Source organism: Stegodyphus dumicola, chromosome 1, assembly GCF_044657685.1.
Source record: "Stegodyphus dumicola isolate Sdum_Otavi_A_Nest chromosome 1, ASM4465768v1".
NCBI lineage: Eukaryota > Metazoa > Arthropoda > Arachnida > Araneae > Eresidae > Stegodyphus > Stegodyphus dumicola.
In genome coordinates, this window is record NC_140768.1 from 171,812,279 (window position 1) to 171,835,735 (window position 23,457).

At 33.4% G+C, this 23,457-nt stretch overlaps 1 protein-coding gene across 1 annotated transcript in view; it reads right to left on the reverse strand.

Annotated features, from left to right (window-relative positions):
* Positions 1-681: 681 nt before the first annotated feature.
* Der-1 (derlin 1) overlaps positions 682-23,457 on the reverse strand; it is a 58,951-nt gene continuing 36,175 nt past the window's right edge. The window contains exons 6-8 of the mRNA XM_035354472.2: positions 22,727-22,779; positions 14,123-14,233; positions 682-1,360 (exon numbers count right to left, since the gene is read on the reverse strand). Coding sequence (XP_035210363.1) covers positions 1,243-1,360; positions 14,123-14,233; positions 22,727-22,779 — 282 coding nt within the window. The 3' untranslated portion in view covers positions 682-1,242. The remainder of the gene's footprint in view (positions 1,361-14,122; positions 14,234-22,726; positions 22,780-23,457) is intronic.

The following is a 23,457-nucleotide window of genomic DNA, read 5'->3' on the forward strand; positions in this document are numbered from 1 at the left end:
CCCCAAAAAAATCTATGGTAAATTGATGATCGGTTAACAAGCAGTTCAGATAGCGAACATAGTCTTGTAACAGATTATGTTCGTTAACCGATCACCCACTGACTGTAATTAAAACTAGTACACTGACTCTCATAATCCTTGATAAGTAAAAAATAATAACCACTAAAGAATAGAATTCTTTAATCTAAGGTAGTGAGGTTCTGAACCTTTTGACTAATGTGTACCATGTAAACAAAAATTGAAAACCTTTAGTACCACCACTCTTGAACAAAGCTCAGATCACATAAATTTACGAGTGTTAGAGAATACTTTCCTTCTTTGCATACTGCCTATTTTTCTCTTGCGTATCACTGGTTAAGAATCCCTGATCTAAAGTATTATAAATGGCTTAGAAATACGTAAGGCTTGTTTGTAACTTTTGTATATACCTAAATGGAACCTTTCAAAAGCAGAACCTGGTGTAAATGATATGAGTTTCAGACATTTATTATAACTTTGCAGAAATATTTGAGTTTTCACAATTATTAAGATGTTAAGAAATAAGTACAAGATAAAACTTATTTACATATATGAGAATTTTACTATGCTCTTTTATTTCATAATGTTCACATACTGACAGCTCATTATTTTTTTTTTATTGCTCTTGAAGCTAATGTGTTACTTGAAAAGCATTAAACAAGACACTTTGAAAATTCGTTTAATGTACCACTTTCTAAATAACATTCCTCTACATTTCATGAATTCAGTGCAAAAGATACACAGGTATGAAAAAAAATATATATATATAGCATCACAGATGCCATAGATGTTAAATATGTCATCTCTAATAAACATAGCCATTAGAAGAAATTTAATATTATTTTGTTTCAATATGGCATATTTTAAATAAATAATACTAATATCAGCTGAATTAAATGTTTATACAAAGCATTAAAATTAAACATGAGAGTACTCAAAATAAATATCACATTTCTGATATCATCAGTAAGTTTTTGTTGGACCACAGTAAAAAAAATGACAAAATGAATGAATCCTATTTTACATATATTATGAAAATTCTTAAAGAAAAGAATGTAAGTAGGGAAGTAATAAAAAAGAAAATTAATAATGCTTTAATATAAAAAGTTAATGATTATAGTTTTCAACACTTTTAAATCTGTAGAAACAAAATATAACTGCCATAAATGACCAAATTATTTTCAGCCAGTGGCAATACAATTCAATAAAAAACACATGGAAATATTAATCTCCAAGAGCATGACCTTGACCCCACCCTCGTCCATTGTTTGGTGGTGCCTGTCGAGATGCTGGTGGTACTCCAACTCCAGGAGCAGTTCTTCTGGTTGGAAAATAATCATAGCTGAAGAAAGGGGAAAAAACCATAATTCAAATAAAATATACATGCAACTATAAACAAAGCATTTAAATATGACTTTTTTTAATTAAGAAAAATTCAACTTTTAATTATTTTGTATTGTATTCGACAGCATTCAAAAGCCTCCTCCCTTATTTGGGATAAACATCAATGGCACAACAATGCACTTGAGTTTCAGATATTGCTTTGCTATTTTAAATTAGCTGTCTAAAACAGAATATGAGTGTGGTAAGGTTTATTTCATTGGTTGTGGTGGCAAAAGTATATGTCACACGTTATGATAAACAGGAATATAGTGGCAACTTACCCCAGGACAAGATCCAGGTCTATAGCCCGCCATGACAAGAAAGTGACAAACACGTAAAAACAGATTTAATTCTTGCTTTATTGAATACTAACAATGCTGAAGAAATATTATTTTTTTGAATCCGTTGTGCCACATGGTGATATGAGGCCTCCTCACTCAGAAAATAAGATAGATCAATTCTTCCACAGAGCCCTTCGAAGACTTGGTATATTTCAGCTCAATCACATGCAGGATGCCAGGGAATTCATCGGGATGCCGGGCGAAAATGCCAAGCCCGGGAAAAAAAAAGAGATTTGCTTAAATTTTGCAGCTACAGCATCCAAGAGAAAGAAACTCGCTTCCTTCATACACTTGGGGAGACCAAGAAAGCTTGCACGATAAATTCCCAAAAGTTTGCATTTTACCCCACTCTTACAGTCTTTCTCTATACAGCATCTTCATCTCGCACCTTTGCAATCTCCTCCTTCTTCTCTCTCCTGGTGGACAAAAATTACCGCCTTTTATAAAGTTCCACAGTTAAGTTTTGCCACCAATGAAAAAAATCCAGCGTCAGAAGGCAACCAATCGCAAAATACCTTCAGCTACCCAGGCAAACAGAAGTAAAGACGCTAGTTGTCTGATGCAATACTTTCCTCCGCTTACAACAGTTGTCTGATGCAATACTTTCCTCCACTTACAACAGTTGTCTGATGAAATCTGTTCCTCATCTTACAACACAAGTTGCCGAAAAAAAGAAACTGTCACCAATGGAATCTGATGCAAATATCTAAATATTGCCATAAAGTAGTAAATAATTAATTCAACATGACCTCGTGACATATCCACCCCTCCTTCGGAAAAAAAAGGAAAAAAATTCCTATGTGCACGAAGAACATTCCTAGTGTTAAGAGGCAGCCTCATATCAACTCGTGCCAATTTATGTTAAAGTGCTGGTTGAAAATACATATATTACACACAAATTGCTATTTACATAATAAATAAAAGTACTTAGCATACAAATGCCAGACAACTAACAATCAGATGTGCTTTAAATAAACATACAATTTCTAACATATTAAAACATGGAGATCATTTGGTTAAATTGCTATCGTTTAACACCAAAGTATATGGATAATTGTGCAAAGAGTCCAATTTTATACTGTTGGCACAGATAATTAGAGTTCAATTGATAGTCTTCTGTGCATCACGCACAGTAACAGAAGCATTCATTTTAAAAGTCCATGAAAAATATTAGAGTAACGGAAGCATTCATTTTAAAAGTCCATGAAAAATATTAGAGTCCATAATATCAAAAAGTCTATAAATTTAAAATAATTATGGTACTAAGTATTCAGGCACAGTCTCTAACATGTGTACTCTGTAATAAGTGATATAATCATTGCACATTCACATAATTTATCCAAAATATTGAAGAACTAGGCACATAATTGATAATAAGTGTGCGTTAAATAACTACACAGTCCATAAAAATAGTCGAGATGTCAAAAAATTTGAACATCGTTCATATAGTTCATAACCTACATTCTGTTCTATTTGAATAGAATTCAGCATTTAAGAGGATATATGGATACATAAACACAGAAATATCATGTGTAAACAAAATTAACTTGCTCTTGCAAGTTAATTAAGCATAAGACAGTTGTGGTGGTAAATGCATTAACAGTGAGTCCTCAAAGGCACAGTAATAGAATATCATGCTATGGTAATTTAGTAGCACCATGTAATATAGTTTAACATATATCATTTCATGCTACTCCAATGCAGCTAGATATTACCAACATTCTGAATTAGCACATAAAAGGGAGCAGCACAAACCCTTAGAATAAAGTTAATATGCATCGAACCATTGGACCAAAGTAAATATATCATGACATACAATACTACTCATGCTACACAACAAACAAAATTCCCATACCAACTTTTCATGCAAAACATGTTTCATGCTATAAATATGTAGTATAACCCATACAGTTTCAAGATAAAAGTAGGGCGTATAAAATATTTCAACACACCTCATGGTGACTAAAGATTAGAGAACCGTTACAATAAAATAAGAAAACATGCTTTATGATAAAGCAAAATTGCAATTTTAACATACTCCTAGTTACAATTAATAAATAGCATTTATGATGACAAAATATTACAAGACAACTATAATCACATCATACAGAGAGATTTTGAAAAATAAAACACCTTTAATCACTTTAAATATGTTAGGCACAATGTTGTTGAATCTATAATTTATATTTAAGGGTGATCAAGCCTTAAACTCTAATGATTATGCCTGCACAGTCATAAGAATTCAACAAAAGAGGTGCAACAGAATAAATTTGTTACTACAATTAGATATAAACACACTACTTATCAATACATAACTTTTCATGTATATCAACATTCTACAATACAATAGTAAAGATGAGAAGAAAATTTAAACGTGCTGTCTGTTTCTTAGATTATACTGATGTGTAACTTGAGGAGCAGGAGGTGGATTTTGAACTAAGTGAGAGAATCGTTTAGGAGCCAAACAAAGGCGATTGATGTGAATCTTGAATGGTTGAGCAAACTCACTGTCAAGTGCTCGAATAGTGTAGTTTAGTTGTTCTACTTGTGTTCGCTCAAGCGTCTCATATGCATGTTCATAAGTTAATTTCAGTTGTGTTAGAAGATCACACAAATAATGGGATTTATCCAGTTCAGCTGGCCTTGGATCAGGATGAAATGTATCAAAAATTAAAGATAAGTTTCTTCCGAAATGCAAAATATTAGAATAGACTGTTGAAGGATGAATAGTACCATTGTAAATATTCTGATGGATTAACAATGCATTTTGAAATGAAACATGTTTTTCATGAAGGGTAAGTAAAGAAGTTTTGATTGAAGTATTAACTCATTCACTTTGTGCATTGCATTCCGGTCTTTGAAGAGAACAGTGAGATAATTTAATACCTAATGATTTTGTAATTGATTCAAACACTAATGAAGTGAATTGTGTGCCCAAATCAGCCAAGATCATTTCCAGTCTTCCATGTACAGATATATATTGTAATAAATGCCCTGTAATAGTTTCAGCAGTGAGATTTTTAAGTGGATATAAAGCACGATGCTTAGAAAAATGATCTAAAACAGTAAGAACACGGCCACAATTCCTTATAGACCGACAATATCCATGAAAATAAAGTCATTGGAGTACTTAGGTATTCTGATGGCTTTATATGGTACTTGTTTAGAAGTGAAAGACTTATATTTGTTGCATAAATGACACGAGAGGACAAAGTTCTTTGTGTCATTATACATGCCCTTCCAAAAGTAATGTTTCATTAAAATTTTATAAGTCTATTGCACCCCAAGATGGGATATATGGGAAATTTCTAACACTTTAGATTTGAATGCTTGGGGAACAACAATTAACTCAGCATTATTTTATTTGTTTGAAATAAACATAAGAAGCTTGCTTGACTCATTAATGAAGAAATTATGTACCTTTTCAGCATTAAGCAAGGAAGGATTTTTCAAAATTGTGATAATTTCTGAAGTAAATGGATCCGAACTTTGCTCAGCAAGAAACGTTGACTCAGAAATTTCATGAGGAGGATCTCCAGAAGAAACCAGGGCATTTACTTGGGGTCGTTCAATATTTGTTTCAACTAACGGAAGAATAACTGAGTTATCTTCAGAGTTTTCAGCCAACACTGGCTGATTATGATCAGGATCTTGCATATGTGACATGTAATCAGCTAGAGAATTTAATTTTCCAGGAATATGCTTAAATTCAAAAGTATATTCACTTAACTCCATAAGCCACCTAGTCGTACTGTCAGCAGGTAACGTAGATTTTTGATAATGCAACAGAGGTTTACTATCAGTCAAAATTGTAAACTTTCGATTATATAAATATGATTTGAAAGCAGTAACAGACCGATAAATGGCATAAAGTTCCAATTTTAAAGCTGGGTATTTTCTTTCAGATGGTGACAATGTTCGACTATAATGTGACACAGGATGCAATTCATTGTTATGTTCCTGCAGAAGAACTCCTGAAATATCATGATCACTGGCATCAGTATTCAGTATAAATTCCTTGTCCCATTGTGGTAATATAACAAATGTTTCAGAAAAGAATATATGCTGAAGTTTCAAATGCAACGCTATGCGCATCAGTCCATTTAAATTTATTCTTCTTACTGGTCAATTGTGTCAAAATATCAGTAAGTTCGGCATAATTTGGTATGAGATGTCTATAGAAGACCACAAAGGCCTAGAAATTTTCTGACCTGGCAGACAGTCTTAGGTGGTTGAAAGTTAATGATCTTAGCAATATTAGTTGAAATGGGTTTAATTAAGTTATGAGAGATGTGAAATCCCAAATAATCTATAGCTGTTTTGAAAAAAAAAAACACATTTTGTAGGAGACAGTGTTATGTTATACTTAGATAAAAGTTTCAATACTGCAGTCAACTTAGTCATCATACCATCAAAGTTAGAAGCACCTATTACTATATCATCCTGATATGCATGCACACCTATGATGCCGTCCATTTTCAGTTCATCAATAAGCGTATCCACTAAAGCTTGAAAAGTACTGGCAGCAGTCTTTAAGCCAAAAACTAGCCTTTTATTAGCAAAGGATCCAAAAGGTGTAGTAAATGTTAACACATCCTGCAAGTGATCGGGAAGTTTAATTTGCCAATAAGCATTTTTTAAGTCAAGTACTGAATAGTACTTGTAAGTGGAGATGTTGTTTATAAGCACTGAAATTTTTGGAAGAGGATATGTTGAATGTTCAATAATAGAATTAAGCAATCTTAAATCAAGAGCCATGCGATATTTGGGTGGCTTATTAGGGTATTTGGGATCTGGCTTCTTTTTTACTTACAGCATGGGACAAGCCCATTCAATAACATTTCGATGAATTAAGCCAGCTTCCTGCAATTCCTGAAGATCTTCTTTTACTTGAGATTGCAATGAATAAGGAATTTCAAAAGGAAGGGTCCTAATGGGATTCGAAGACCTAAAACAAATTTGTGGGGTTACCCTATCAGTGCAGCCAAGTGATTTTAAAGATTTGGAAAAAGTTGCATAATTAGACATTAACACATCCAATAAACACTGCCTTTGTTCAGGAGAAAGATGGTTAAGATCAAAGTCAGTTGGTAACAATTCTTGTTTCCTTATTTCTAAAACCTCTTTTGATGTAGTTATGAGATTGTAATACTCATTTTGAGGAGTATCCGAATTTATAGAATCAGGTATAATCTCAGCAAATTCAATATCAGATAAGACTTAACCTAGCTTCTGATTTTTGTTTATATGAACACTGTTTGAACTAATATTTTTGATGACAGTAATGAAGGAATTGTCATTTAGAGTGTGGATCGCAGGAAGCAATTCAATATCGTGTTTACTTACACTTTTAGAACATATTAAGACATCATGTTTGGATAAAAAGTCATAACCTAAAATTCCATGAAAATTTTGTTGAAAAGCATCAGAGACATAAAAAGAATGTTTAAAATGCTGCTTGTTTATCTTAAATGATATTTCCACACAGGCTGAAAAATGTAAATTGGAATTGATAGTTTTAATTTGAACATGTCTGGATAAAAATCTAACTTTACTATCCAATCTTATTGTATCAAACACAGCTTTTGATAACAATAACACAGAACTTCCTGAATCAAGTAATAAAACGTATAAAGTTTTACCAAATGTTACATAAATCAAAGGAAGAGTACAATCAGAAAAGACATTATTTATATGTACAATAGGTAAACAATTACTTTTACTTTTGACATGAAATTGTTGCAAAAACTCTGATAGAACTCCAGGGTTTACCACTGATTATTATTTGCTTATTTAAATATGTTTCAATACTCTCCGATTCTTTGCTCATATGATACTTGGTTTTTGGTGACTTGGTTGAGACATTAGAGGTCACATCGCCACCTACTTGCGAACTTCCCTTGCGTTTAAAGGGGTACTGCATCTTGGCTGATTATAATAATTTGGTCTCCGACCACATGATGGAAATCTGTTAACATTTGAGTTATCACCTTGTCGCGTATTATTGCTATAGAACTGTGGTCTAGTGAGACTAGGACGACTGCTAACATAGTTACTCGAACTTCTAACCAGGTTCTAACGAGGGCTACACATTGCCAAATATGCACGACATACTGACATTGAATGTTCAAATTTATGACAGTATAAGAATGGAAGTGGATATGGAGGATATATGGGAGTTTCTTGCATCCAATTGACATAGTGGTCATTTGTATCTTCAGTACGTGTGGGATTACTTGTCCATAAAGACAAAACAGCATTACATTGATTTAAGGGATGCTTATCTAAATTACAAAATTGACATTTTTCATTCTGTAATGCAATTTGAAAACTGAGGTTTTCAGCTTGACTTTTTAAAATCTCAATAGCATCATCTTTGCTATTCAAAGCAATGGAATGTGTTTGCATTATTTTCAAATTTTGCAAATTAGAATGATGTTGCTGAGCTAAATTCACAAGCTGATCAAAATTATCTGTAGATTCACTAATTAATTTTTCTTCGAGTTCTATTGGTAAAGCAGTTAGAAACTGCAAAGATTTTATTTGGTTCAATGCTTTGCTATTTTGAACATGGTTGTATGTAGCATGAGCCAAAGTTTCAATGACTTTCAAGACTTTTGATTGACTCACCAGGTAACAGCTGAATGGTCTGGAAAGCAATTAGATGAAGGGTAAGAATCCTTCGAAAAGAAATTTATCAGTTTTTCACAAGCCTCATCGAGGGAAGTCACATTTTGACATGCAGGCGATTCTGCAAAGAACTGCTGTGCAGCACCAACAAGTTTACTTTCAGATATAATGCTGCAACTTTATCATTCCAATTATTAAGAGTTTTATATTCTTTAATCTGGCTAGTGAACCAGCGAACAGTATCAGGATCACCAGAAAATGATGCAATATTAAATGTGAATGTTTTAGTTTCCATTTGCTCAGGAGATTGTTGTCGTGTCTTAGGCATACTCAATTAAACAAAAAAACATTCTATGAAATGACACATATGATAAATATGCAAATTTTTGCCCAATAATGGTACATATTATAAATCATATATATAATACAAATAAGAAAAATTAATATCAAACAAATTTATCACTGCAGCATAAGACTTAAGTTAGACTTTGAATCATTCATGTGATTAATACAATCTATATTCACTTTAAATACATTCATAAATACAACTGCTTTAAATACAGTCTTAGAATAGACACAGTTCAATGCAACGTTAATGTACTTGCCACAGCACACGAAACGGTTCGGCACGGCACCAAGTGTGGTAAAGTTTATTTCATTGGTTGTGGTGGCAAAAGTCACATGTTATGATAAACAGGAATATAGTTATGATAAACAGGAATATGTCACATGTTATGATAAACAGGAATATAGTGGCAACTACCCCAGGACAAGATCCAGCCTGCCGTGACAAGAAAGTGACAAACACGTGAAAACAGATTTAATTCTTGCTTTATTGAATACTAACAATGCTGAAGAGATCTTTTTTTGAATCTGTTGTGTCACATGGCAATATGAGGCCTCCTCACTCAGAAAAAAAGATAGATCAAATCTTCCACAGAGCCCTTCGAAGACTTGGTATATTTCAGCTCAATCACATGAAGGTACTCTTCATCGGGATGGCGGGTGAAAATGCCAAGCCGGGGGGGAAAAAAAAAGAGATTAGCTTAAATTTTGCAGCTACAGCATCAAAGAGAAAGAAACTCGCTTCCTTCATACACACTCGGAGATCAAGAAAGCTTGCACGATAAATTCCCCAAAGTTTGCATTTTACCCCACTCTTACCGTCTTTCTCTATGCAGCATCTCCATCTCGCACCTTTCAATCTCCTCCCTCCTGGTGGAAAAAAATTACTGCCTTTTATAAAGTTCCCCAGCTAAGTTTTGCCGATAATGAAAAAAACCCAGCATCAGAAGGCAACTAATCGCAAAATACCTTCAGCTACCCAGGCAAACAGAAGTGAAGATGCTAGTTGTCTGACGCAATACTTTCCTCCGCTTACAACAGTTGTCTGATGTAATATTTTCCTCCACTTACAACAGTTGTCTGATGAAATCTTTTCCTCACCTTATAACACAAGTTGGCAAAAAAAAAGAAACTGTCACCAATGGAATCTGATGCAAATATCTAAATATTGCCATAATGTAGTAAATAATTAATTCAACGTGACCTCGTCACAATGAGGATGAAAAAAGTGTTTTATATGCTCTTCGAACTTTCCTAAACATTAAATCCCTCTAAACGTTTTGAATATTTTGTTGATTATTACTACACAACCAGCAGCAATATAAATGGTCTGCTTCTTATTTATGCATTAACTAAAATAAAATTGACACATTCACTACTGGGGGATAGCCTGCTTTTCAAGATTTTATGAGTAGCATGAAAGAAAATGGAAAATGAGAAAAGCAAATGTTCTCATCAATACATGAATATCCATTGATCATTATTAAATATACACCAAATCAACCATTTCAAAAGCTCTTCAATCTGTTTTCAGGGTACATAATGAAATTTAACTTTTAATTTCCTTGACTTTCTCTAATTTTTACATCAGCAAACTTAACAATTTTCCTCAACAAATAAAGTTAAAAACACTAAGCATGAGTAATTAAAAATTTTATAACTAAAAATGCATTTAATTCAAAATACAGAAAACTAATAAAAAACAATGTATAATTTATCCCACTCATTATTCTAAAGAAAACAAAAGTATATTGAAGTATATATCTAAACTAGAGGTGGAAAACGTGCGGCCTCTAGCTCTTGTATTTATTAATACATAATTATACAGATTATGACAATTTGATAATTAAGAGAATTAAATAATGTGAGCATTTTTTGCACAAAAATAACTATTTTGCAAGGCACACTGGCACATTATTTTGATTGTCAACTATATTCACGTAAATATAATGCATCATCGTTAATTTCAGCAGATGCTAAATTTAGACAAAGAAACTTGGAGTGTTGATGTACCGTACTACTGCAAGGTTCGCTGGCTATCAACAGGACAGGTCTTGATAAAAGTATTGATAAAAGTATTAACTTTACTATGACAAATTTTAAACTTTTATCAGAACAGGGAAACTGTGATCTAGCAGATGAAGCATTTTGCAAAAACATTGAATTTTTGTCTAATATTTTGACAAAACAAAACAATTTAAATATTTGCCTGAAAGGTTAAATGAAACATATAGTACAGGGTTGGCCAAACTTCATGTCAGTAAGAGCCGCATGTTTGAATTCAGGAAGGTTCGACAACCGCATCTAGATTTTCTAAAGCCACAAGTTCATATTTGCATCATTATAGAAGTAGTGGAGGAGGTTTTAAATAGAAAGAAATCTGTGATAACTTTGTAAAAAGAGTCTAAACTAATTAATTACTTCTTTTTGGATGCTGAATAGTTTTAGTTTACCATATTTCATACATATATTTTATATGCACGAGCCGCACAAATTGCCTGCGAGAGCTGTATCAGGCTCGCAAGCCGCACTTTGGGCAATCCTGATATAGTATATGAAATATGGCAAAAGACCCAAGCTTTTCGAAAAAATTAACATCTTTCAAAACACTGTTCTCTTGCTCGGATATACTTGCAGAACTCTTCCTTCCCCAAGCTAGCAAAAATGTAAAAATAAAATATTCGATGAATATGTAGGTATCTTGGATTTTTTAATAGAAGAATACACTGAAAGATTTTCATATTTTGAGAAGCAAATTTCTGCTATGAAACTGGCATTTGAACCAGTACATATATCCAAAGCTCCTACAGAACTACAAATGGAGTTGAGTTGTGCTACGATAGTATCCTCAGATCTCTTTCTGATGCTAAAAGGAATCCCATAGAAATCTCAAAAAGTACTACAGTCAAAAGTCGTTAATTTGGACACCCATAATCCGGACCTCAAAGCTAATAACTTTCTGCGCATGCGCCGCGTTGACACATGCGCATAGGTGTTTACGCATGCGCGTAAGACCTTTACGACTGCGCATATGCGTGTGCGCAAGCGCAGAATACGTTTTCGCGTGCGCGTTTTATGTATAACAGATGGTATAAGCTAAAATTATCTAATTATCTATTTCAGTTAATGTTGATTATTGTGTTGTTCCTTAATCTTCAAATTGGATCTGGCTTATTATTTTTTGCAGACTGTAAGAGCAATTTTATAAAAGTAAACTTGAACTTTCGATTATGTCAAATAGAATTTCCGATGCTGGAGCTCCCAAAGGATCTACAAAACGAAAGCATGTTTCGATGTCCATCAAACAAAAAGTGGAATTGCTGCAAAAAATGGATAAAGACATGAAGAAAGTGACAGAGAGGTTAGTGAAAATGAAAAAATTTCGATTGACAAGTTAGTCGGTATTCTCGGCACAGCAATTACGGGACTTGAACAGCGGAACTTTTGTAACTGAACAAGAAATTATGTCTGTTTATAGAATTAAAGAGAAAGTATTATCACATAAAACGAAGCAACTTAAACAACTTACTTTGACAGAAATGTTTAATAAAGTAAACAAATAAATATTAAGCTTTTTTTTTTTTTGTAAATTTTGATACCCTTTAGATCATAATTGTTCTTTACTTTATAAATTACGGTTTCATATTTTTAATTTTAGAATTTCTGCATGCCATCTTACGAGATTTAAACTGATGATCTATAATCCGGAAAAATTGATAATCCGGAATCGCCGAAGTCCCGACGAGTCCTGATTAACGACTTTTGACTGTATCCATGTCTACAAGAGCATGCACGCCATTTACTTTCCTGCTTTGGAAGTATTTACTGCTGCAAGACAGATTTTTTAGACTAATGCTGTTTCAACAACTACATAATTTCAATTTTATTTTTTGGGAGGTAACTAAATGTGCAAGACTCTCAACTAGCCACTATGTAATATAATATTTAATCCTCTGATAGCCAATTTTTTTTTGGGGGGGGGTCTAATACTGTTTCAATAAATTAATAATTTTGTAGTTTAAGTACATACTTGAAAATTGAAATAATTAGAATGTTCACTATCTTTTTTTAATACACTGCAACAGCTGATATGGCAATAACAGAAAGAAACTGGCTGTGACTATGTTCTAAGGACTTCGGATCTAGAGGCTTGGATTCAAATCCCAGAAAAGTATAGATTTTGTAATTGTACTGCACTGGTGCAAGTGCACTGATACTGGTGCAAGTGCACCATTAAATTAGGCATATATAAAGCCTCAAATACCCTCACCATGGATATTCTTGATCCAAATTTGAATGCAGCTAAGCAGATATTCCTGATATCCTTTACCTTAACTAAATAATCTAAAGTAAAATTAATTTTCAAAATTTTATTAAACTTTTAAAAGTTTGAGTGTTTTTAGATTCATGACAGAAATTGCAACTTTTAAAAGTTTGAGTGTTTTTAGATTCATGACAGAAATTGCAACTTTTAGAAGTTTGAGTGTTTTTAGATTCATGACAGAAATTGCAATCAGATGAAGCTGATGATTTATTAAATTAATAAATAACCCACTTTTGCAGCATTGTATTGTCTATGCAAGTGGTATTCGAACTTTATGGCAATGCAAACCCTTGAAAGATCCCCCAAAATCCCCCACCAGAGTGTCAACTCACAGTTATATACCATAAATTCAGACTTTTTATGATTTTTATCCACCTTTCAACCCAACTATAAATTTTCAAGACTCCATTTGGGGTTGCAACCTATACTTTGAATGCCAATGGTCTATTCAAATCATAAAATTTGTGAATCAAATATGCAATAGATTGAAAACCTTAAAGCAGGGTTTCTTAAACTGTGGGTTGCAACCTGCAGCAGGGGGTTGCCAAAAATTTAGCAATTTTGATATTTCTTTAATGTATTATAATAATTTTACAATTACCAAATATTTTTACACAATGTATCTGAAAATAGATAAAGAAAATACACACAAAGAAAAAAATGAAAACATTTTGACACATTTTTTTTATAATATAAATGTTCGTTTTCCTTGCTTTGCACGTGATGCCGTCATTTTGTCTGTTACTTATTTAAAATTTTTACATTGTTCTAATTGACTTAAAATTAAAAATTAAAGTTAATGACCTAAAACTGCAATAGTATATTACAGTAGAAGTGAAAAAATTGACAGTTTCACTCACGTGTGTGTCGAATTTGCGCAATATAAATGGGGTCCCTCAAAATTTTTGTAAATATTATGGAGTTCTGGGGGTCGTGAAAAAATCTCAGTGATAAAAAGGGGTCGCGACTGAAAAAAAGTTGAGGGAATCCTGCTTTAAAGTAAAGTGAAACAATAAAAATGCATTTGAATAAATACTTAATTAACAGACAACTGTTCATGGAAGTTCAATATTCAACTTACAGAATTTGAGGAGTCTGTAATAAGCTTGATCCACCATAATTGAGAGGATAAGTATACATCAAAAAGTAGTACAAATGTCCCACAAGAATGCCAAGGATGTGATTAAATCCCCTAAAATGTAAATGAATAATAATTGTTATTTTACAAAACAGAATATTTTCCAGCTATTTTTACCTCCCACCAACTTATATAAATAGGTTATGTTTTCCAGTCAAAAATTCTACAGAGATTTTTTTTCAGTGAATAAACAAAAATTAGGGCACAGTAGTATGTTTTTACTACTTTTGCAATGCTTTCTTTAAGTGCGTGTGATGATTTTTTTTTCATCCATGGTAACTTTAATACCAAACCTCCAAAAATTTCTGCCTTCTGTATTTAAGCTTTCTGCATTAATATAAAGAGTTGAGCAGAGTTTAGGCAAAATTGGACAACTAGAAGTGGTATTTTACTTGAATTCTATAACAGTTTTTAATGAAAAACTATATTAAAATATAATCCAAAACTTTAGAATTTTAGTACTTAAGCCTTTAATATAAAAAAGGAACAGCATATTAGATTTTGGCTAAAACTGATAAGCTGGAAGTAATACTTTACTTGAAGCTCTAAACAGACTTTCATTAAAAAATACGTTATGATATAATATGAAATTTCTTAAATTTGGTATTGAAAACTTGCATGCATTTAAAACTTATATGCATTGTTTATGCATATATGATGCATATACAATCGCAAGTAAGGACAAATACCAGATTTTGACTACATATGATAACACAGAAGTGGTGCTTAAAATTCTTAAAGAAATTTTATGGGAAAATATAAAATCACTACAACAGTTTAATCTAAAATAATACAGCATGCAAGGCTATTTTTAATATATCTAGACATGATATTTATTTTCATCAAGTGACAGAAGAGAAAGATTTTTATAAGAGCATTTCATATGCACAGCTTAAAAACTCTTATAAAGCAGGCATGTTATCAAAAAATGCATTGGTTATTCTCATGCACTGTTGATGATGGCAAGGCACAAAAGCTCCCCCCAACACGCACAAAAAAAAAAAAAAAAAAAAAAAAAAAAAAAAAAAATTGAAAACACCCATTGCTTTACTTCTTACTGATCACAGAATGCATGGTAATCACTATTCAGCTGCAATTCCAAAAGCTTATAAGCATTGTTTACTGATACCTAATATTGCGAGGACATTTGTGCAGATAAAAATTTAATTAGTTTTCCTGACAGCAGAGAATAGCATAGAGGATTAAATTATGGTATTCATTTCAAAATATTTATTTTAAATATATTATAAAGACTTAATTTTCTTTAATAAAAACAAATTACATTATATATCATTCAAGTGTCCAATAAAATACAAATTTTAGTAATAAAATAAAATGGCAAACATTTGATTATGCATGTGTAAGTTTAGAAAACCAGTTTTTATGCATGATCAATTATATCTAATAAAATCCAGTCTAAAATTTCATATTACAGACCTTTCTATTTATTGGAACAACACATTAAATTTTGTTTACAAATGATCAATCGAAAGTAATACTTTACTTAAAGCTTGTTGCTATTTCAAAACACAGAATTGATGGAAGGTCATATGCCAGGCAAGTACTGGCCAGACTTTTTCAATATGCAAAAACGACAATTCAACATGTTACATGCTATAGTAATCTTTGGTACAAAATGCCAAATAGGCCCTTTTATTTTAATGGTGTTTTACATTTGTAGTGTAATTTAAAAATTTTCCCAGTCAATTAAATTTACTCAAGGCATTAAATTAAGTTATTTGATTGTTCAATAGTAACCCTCAGGTGCCGTTGTGTGCTGTCCGCTTCATGCAGCAAAAATTTAAATGATGAAATCGTTGAAAAAAATTCAAACTCAAATATAAGTTATTTATAAAACACCATAAAATGATCTCCACAGGGATTTAAACTGATGTCAGATATATGAAAGTTATTACTCTGTAATAAAATGCATTTGTCATTTATATATGAATGACGAATCTATACATATTATAAAGTATATATACATTATAAAATACAGAATAATATGTGGTTGCCACAACTTGAAGAAGTTAATTTGCATAGTCATTAGGATAATCAATGTCATGAAGGTGAAAAATGTGCGATGCCCTCGCCGAGACTCGAAAATGGACCTCTCAAATACACATTGAGTGTGCTATGCTACACCGCTAAGGCATGCCAGAAAGGGGTAGAAAATACCCTATAAATTCACATGAATAATCTCAGTTAATCCTCATGAAAGATACAGGTTGAATTATAATAGAGAAAATTCTGAAATGATACTTTTTATGAAAAAAAATCCATGCATTGTATTCTTCCAGTCCCCAACACGATATAAAAATATTCAACACTGTAGTTCCAGCACTTTACGATTGGTTTCTTTTCACTTATGTTCTGTCTCAAGGCATTGACTTGTCTGGTAAAATCATCTGTTTTATTTTCCATGCCCTGGGTTCTGCAATTCTGTCACATCTGACCTTCAGTACTCCATTTCTAACATGTTAGAGCCAGTTTGCTCTCACTCCTACATTGACTTGTCAAGCATATTGACTTGTCTGGATAAATTATTTAAACAAGACATCACTTGATCCACTGGCTCGTAGACTTGCACAGCTCTGGCTGGTTGGCAGTCTCTCTACGAATTGCTTGCTGTGCTGCCTCGAATTTCATGGCGTACACTACAGCGCTTTTTAAGTCTTTGACATCTGCCACTTGCAGTGCTTTCTGTATTTCAGGATCTTGGATGTTATCAATGAAGTACTGCAGGGATAGGATTTTCCTTGTTTCTGTTGGACATTCTAAAAAGGCAAGATGAGACAGCCTTTCAACATCTGTGGTGAGCTCCTATAGTGTCTTGGTGGACTTCTGTTGGCGGGATTTTAATTGAAGCCTGCTCATTTTTCACATCTCCTGCTTTCAAAAAAAACCTAATGACACTACAACGGTGCCTAAAATAAAAGGTGGTGAATGATGATTCTTCACCACCAGTATTTGGCAATTGGGTCGACTAATCCACAGTCGCCCTTTAAAAGGAGGATTATACAAGGAATTTTATCCCTCCTCTCAGCATGCCTTCATGGTGTAACGGTTAGTACACTTAGGACGTATTCGAGAGGTCCAGGTTAGGGCCTGGCGAGAGCATTTCTCATTTTACACATCTCCTGCTTCCAAAAAAACCTAGTGGCTCTACAAGGTTTGTTAAATGTCCTTAAACTACACTCCATTTCTGAAAACACTGGATTAAAAAAAGAAACAAGAATTGGATGCAGGAATTATTGAATCAGTATTATTGCTTCCATCCATGGAGAAACAGAATGGAATTGTTTCAATGCAATCAATAACTGAAGATTTATTTTTCATACCCATTTCTTTAACAATTGCAGCCATTTTGGTCCTTGCCTGCGAGTATTTTTTAGTGATTTTGTCATCGGGAAACATTTTTCTAAATAAAGCTGCAGCATGATCCGATGCAATCAGTAGTAAGTTGATTAGTTTTAGTACTTTATTTCCACAGAAAACTTTAACTTTTTTTTTCAATAGAATTCATGTTGTCCTTGTGTTTTTCTTTATGCACATGTTTGAGAACATGGGCTCTTCCACCTTGCGAAATCGAAAAATTGAAATGACAAAAGATACACATAACAAATGTATTGCTTTTCCTTGAGAAAATAATAAAAGGAAAGTCATCTGTTTGAAATGTACATAAGCATTTTACCTTTTTTGCAGACATAACTAAAATAAAAGATCATAATTTCTTAAACTATTTCTTGAAAGCATGTGCGTGCACTCACACCGCAATAATGGGTCCAGTTGACTGAACCTGCGTCGAAGATGTGAAGGTCTGTACGACTACCAAGCATGATGCCTCCCCAAACAAGAACACCGCCACCTCCATACCTGTCCCTTTCAATGATGTTCGAGGGATGATTGCGGCTTCCCCGCTCTCTCCAGATGAGTATGCGATGAGAATCGCTACTCAGACCGAATCTGCTCTCATCTGTAAAGAGTACTCATCCCCATTCATTGTCTCTCCAATTCCGGTGTTCCCTGCACCACAGAGAATGCCTTCTTCGATGGGCAGGCGTTAGAAGTACACACTGTACAGGGCATCGTGCAAACAGACCACCACCGTGCAGTCTTCTGGCCACGGTAAAACGCGATATCGGTCGTCCAGTCGCCTGTGTCGTGTGTCTAGCGATTTCTCCCACTGTCTGCCGCCTGTTTCTTCTGGCCTGTAAGGCAATATACCAGTCATCTGCGGGTGTGGTTCCTCATGGACGACCACTACTAAACCCCCTTGGATAGCTGTTCCTGTAGTTTGAAATTGTCTGCAAAGTCGTGAAACGATGATGTAAGCAATTCCGAACTCTGCAGCCACACTTGTCACACTGTGGCCTTCCTCCAACTTCCCAATGATTCGACCTCGGGTAAAAGCATCCAGATGTCGTCTAACAGATTGATTACTCGCCATTTCTCGCTGAGGCAGCAACTCGGTGTGATTTTAACTGCTATATGGAGTGCAATCTCTTTGCCAGAAATACTGATCTTACAACGACAACATGCTTTATACTACTCAGACACTCCCCCATTACGTCTACCTGCATATCTGCGCATGTGCTACCGTACATCACCTTACTTAATCTCCTGATTGGTCTTTCTGTCCGCTTTGCCTCTTCGTTCAGCTGATATGCTAATTTTTCGACTTCGTCCTTAATTTTTGCACACCAGTGTATATGCCAGATGACACACAGTGGCGCTCGATGCTGATTGGAGAACTGGAATACAGCATTTTCGCACACATGTGGTCTCACCCACAAAGCAGAAGTGCACCATAATTTCTCACTGATGAAATGACTTTAGTTTTCTTTTAGATGTAATCTAGAGAAAAACCAAGTGACACCCAAAATCACTTTTTTCGGTGCAAATAACAAAGCATTAACCCAGGATACACAAAAATCACGATAATTTTTAAGAATAAGAAAAAGTCATGAGAAATCTGTTGAAAATTCCAGTTGGCGCGAGAACAGCTGGAACACATGTCTGAAATCAGGAGTCTCCCACCTAAATTGAGAGAGAGTTTGTAACTCTGTAATGCCTTTTGTAAAGCATCCTCTTTTTTTCATCACTTGGGTCAATCTCCATTACAAAATCAAACAGGTCCCACAGCTTTAACAATTCGTTAATTTTTTTTAAGGGCACTTTATCTTCATTATTGCCATTTTCACTGCTAGCTGGTGTTACAAGATCATCCAGTTCTTCACTCATGATTTCTCGATTTAAGTACTCCTTCTATATCTGACAATCCTATGCAATTTGTACAATTTCTTCAGTGCCATTTTCAGATCTTCAAAACTATTCATAACTTCTTGCAAAAGCTGGTGTTAACAAGGAATCAGTGGTAACAAGTGAACATTGAATTGCATATGAATGAAATTCTAGCACTGGGCAAATTAAATGGAAATAAATGAGATGGTCACAGCAAAAATATCTCGGATGAAAATGTTCGGGAGAAAGCAACATCGTACAAAACATCGTAGGAAAAAAGAAAGTAAGCAAAAAACAACACAATTCTAAAACTCCGTGCTATAAAACATTTTCGACAAAAGTAAAGTGGTTCAAAAACATCCAAATTTTAAAACATCAAAGAAGAAAATACTGTTGTAAAAAATAAAGCTCCTATATATCACTGCATGATGATAACATCATAGGCACACATTCTTCAAGCTTTAAAAGTAGTAAATGTATATTTGCATAATTAGTTGTGAGCACTTGAAGGAATGAGAATATTTTTATGTATATATTAAATAATTTGGAATCGATTAATAAATTTTTACTAAAAATACAAGAAGGAAATTTAAGCACTTAAAAACTGAAAATGAGTAGAAAATTAATGCTATGCATAACAGTCAAGTTTATGAGTTAACTATAAAAAATCATTAATTAATTAAGCATTTTTATAAAGCTGTATTGGAGCTTTGCATGAAAAATATATTCTAAAGAAGAATATATCAGATAAAGAAGGGGAAATAAAATTCCTTTACCATTTGATAATTAAGTAAGCAATTTTAATATAGGTAGCCTCATGCAACCACTCATCCTCTCTTTTATATCTGACAGATTTCAGACTAGATTTTTTATGAAAAACTACTAATACAGCTTCATAAAACAGATTAATTGAATAATGACTTTTAATATTTAACTATATTAGTTTAAAATTCCTTTAACTGTTATGCATAATATTAATTTTCTACTCATTTTCAGTTTTTGAATGCTTTAGTTTGCTTCTTGCTTAGCAAAAATTTAGTAATTTCCTCAAAAGTATAAAATATACAGGGTGTACCGTAAATGTTGGGACAAACTTCTAGGGAAGATAGGGCACATCATAAGGGTTAAGAATTGCATAGAAACCTATGCCTAGAAAGATCACTGTATGCCAACAAGGGGTGCTCTACAGGAGAGTGCTCGTGGAAAGTGAGGATTGCCTCATTCGAGTGGTATGCATGGAATGCTATACAAATGGAGAGCTTGCAGACATGTACTTAGTGTATAAAATAGCTGAGGGTAATGGACGAGCCGCTACACGCATTGATCTAGAACGCTTCCCCTACAGACATCAACCACACCACAGTTCGTTCGCATAAAAATATGTGACTACGGGTCATTAAGCGGCAGGACAAGTGAGGGCAGGCCACAATCGACTCATTCGGTCATTAGGGAAGAAAATGTGTTAGATATGGTGTAGAGTAATCCAAGGACCAGAATCCATCGCCTCTCAGTGTCCAGCGTGTCTTGAATGGAGTGTCCTTCCACGCCTTTTGTCTCCAAAGGGTTCAGTTACTGCTCCCCAATGACTATCCTGAACATGTGCATTTCACACAGTGGTTTCTGCAAGAAAGTGCCCATGATGTTAATTTCTCAGCTTATGTGCTATTCACGGATGAGGCCATATTCACTAATCGCCACAATCAAGCATTTGTGGGCTCAAGAAAACACACACTGTGTGTGGCACCTTCGGCACAACAACGCTTCAAAGTCAATTGGAGGGCAGGTTTGGTCAGTGACTGCTTAGTTGGAGCGTACCTTTTACCATCCAGGTTGAATGCTGTGAGTTATCTGATTTTTTCTGAAGCAAGTTCTTCTCTGCTTGCTTAATGATGTTCCACCAAATGTGGCAGTTCCAACATGATGGGGCGCCTGCTCATTTTGGACTGGATGTTCGTAGCCATCTGAACAGATCATTCCCACATTGATAGACTGGGTGTGGTGGACCAGTAGTTCGCTGGACCTCACGCTCACCGGATTTATCGAGCCTTGATTTCTTTTTTTGGGGAGCCATTAAAATTGTCGTGCATCACAAATGGATCTTGTGGCAAGACTCGGCTGGCAGCTTCTACAATCAAAGAAACTCCCGGTGTGTTTGAACATGTTCGACAATCATTAGGGAATCCATCGGTGTCATGCATGTTTGGCATCTGATGGTACAAACTTCGAGCAACTGTTGTAACATTCAAGCTGTCAAAGCACTATTTGTATTCATGTCCAATAAATGTTTAAAAATTAATGACTCTCGTTTCCTTTCCCATCTTTTATCTCTGTTACCACTTACCCCTGACACTTCGGGATATAGGTTCCTATGCAATTCTTAATCCTTATGATGTGCCCTACCTCCCTAGAAGTTTGTCGCAACATTTACATACATCCTATAGGTAAAAATACTCCTCTTTCTTTCTAGTGATCACAAATCATAATGCAAATATAAATTTATAACTTTTAAAGCCTGAAAACACATGTCTGCGATGTTATCGTCGTGCCATGATTTGTAGGCGCTTTATTTTTTACCACAATATTTTCTATGCTGATGCTTTTAAGCTGAAGTACTTTTGAATCACTTTATTTTCAATGACAATGTTTTATCTTTGTTTTCTTTTCTCTTATAATGTTTTATATGATGAAATTTTTGCCTTGTGTTGTTTTCTACATTATGTTTTTGGCAGACACCTGTAAGACAATGTATTTATGCAAAATCAAATTCTGCAAATCCATACTTGGATTTATTTTATACATAGTTATTTCTAAAAGTGTCCTTTCCAAAAATTTTACTGTTCAAAGTTTTCTGTAAAACTTAACTTTTGGTAACAATTTAAATTATGAACTTTAAATCACTATCTTGATGTATTTCGCAGATTCAAATGTTTGTTAATTTTAAGGCACCTTATTCTGCAAGGCTTCATTCTATTTCTTCAGTTTTATTAGATTGTAAAATTTCTTTTAAACTGCAGTATATTCAATCACATGGCAACAAAGGAATACAGCACACAAATGCTATATAAAGACGGAAGAAATACTAATAATATATTTTAACAAATTTTTGTAATTAAAAATTTGATATTGAGTTTTATAATTTCTCACAAAGATAAAATATCCTATCATATTAAATATTTACACTGCATTTAATGATAAACATATTAATCACTATTAAATGCAATTCAGTCAAAGCAAAATCAAAATTCAAATAAACAATTCATATCCTTGAGCCATTAAAATAAAAATTCAAGAGAATAAGCATACCCTCCAGCCATTATGAAGTTGAAAGCAAATAATATCCATGGTAGATATATTGCCTATTAAATAAATATACACATATAACATATATGCTCATAGATGCATAATCACGAATACATAAAAAAACTCATATAATGATAATTAACAGAAATTATTATATCAAAGTTAATATTTCCAAAAGGAAAAAAAAAATTAAGGAAGAGAATTACCTATATCAACAAATAATTTGAAAATTATTCTTCCATAGAAATTTCACAATTCACTATATACTTAGATCACTGGTTTTCATCTTAAAATATGTACTTCCTTCAAAATACTAAAAAAGCATGATCTGGTTTTCAGATCTATTTATGCAATGTTTCAGTTAAGTATGCATTTTACTATATATCAAAATATTGAAATTGAAAATTCTTTTAATCATCTAAAATCTTGAAGAGAATATTTCTTTTTATAAACTATAAATGTAGCATACCTTAAGAAATTAAATATGTTTCTGAATTAAAAAAAATAATGTATTAAGTTATTTTTAATCCAGTAACGTTAATCTGCTGCATTATTTTTTTCTACAAAAAATTGTTGAGTTCTTAGACTTAAACAATTTCTGAACATTTAATTATGCAAAAAAACTACACAGACAGATTGTAAAGTTCATTCCTAAGTCCTTTTTTTCCTTATCAAATTTAAATTCTTCATGATCCATTGTACTTTTTAGAGCATTTTTTAAATGATTTCAAACA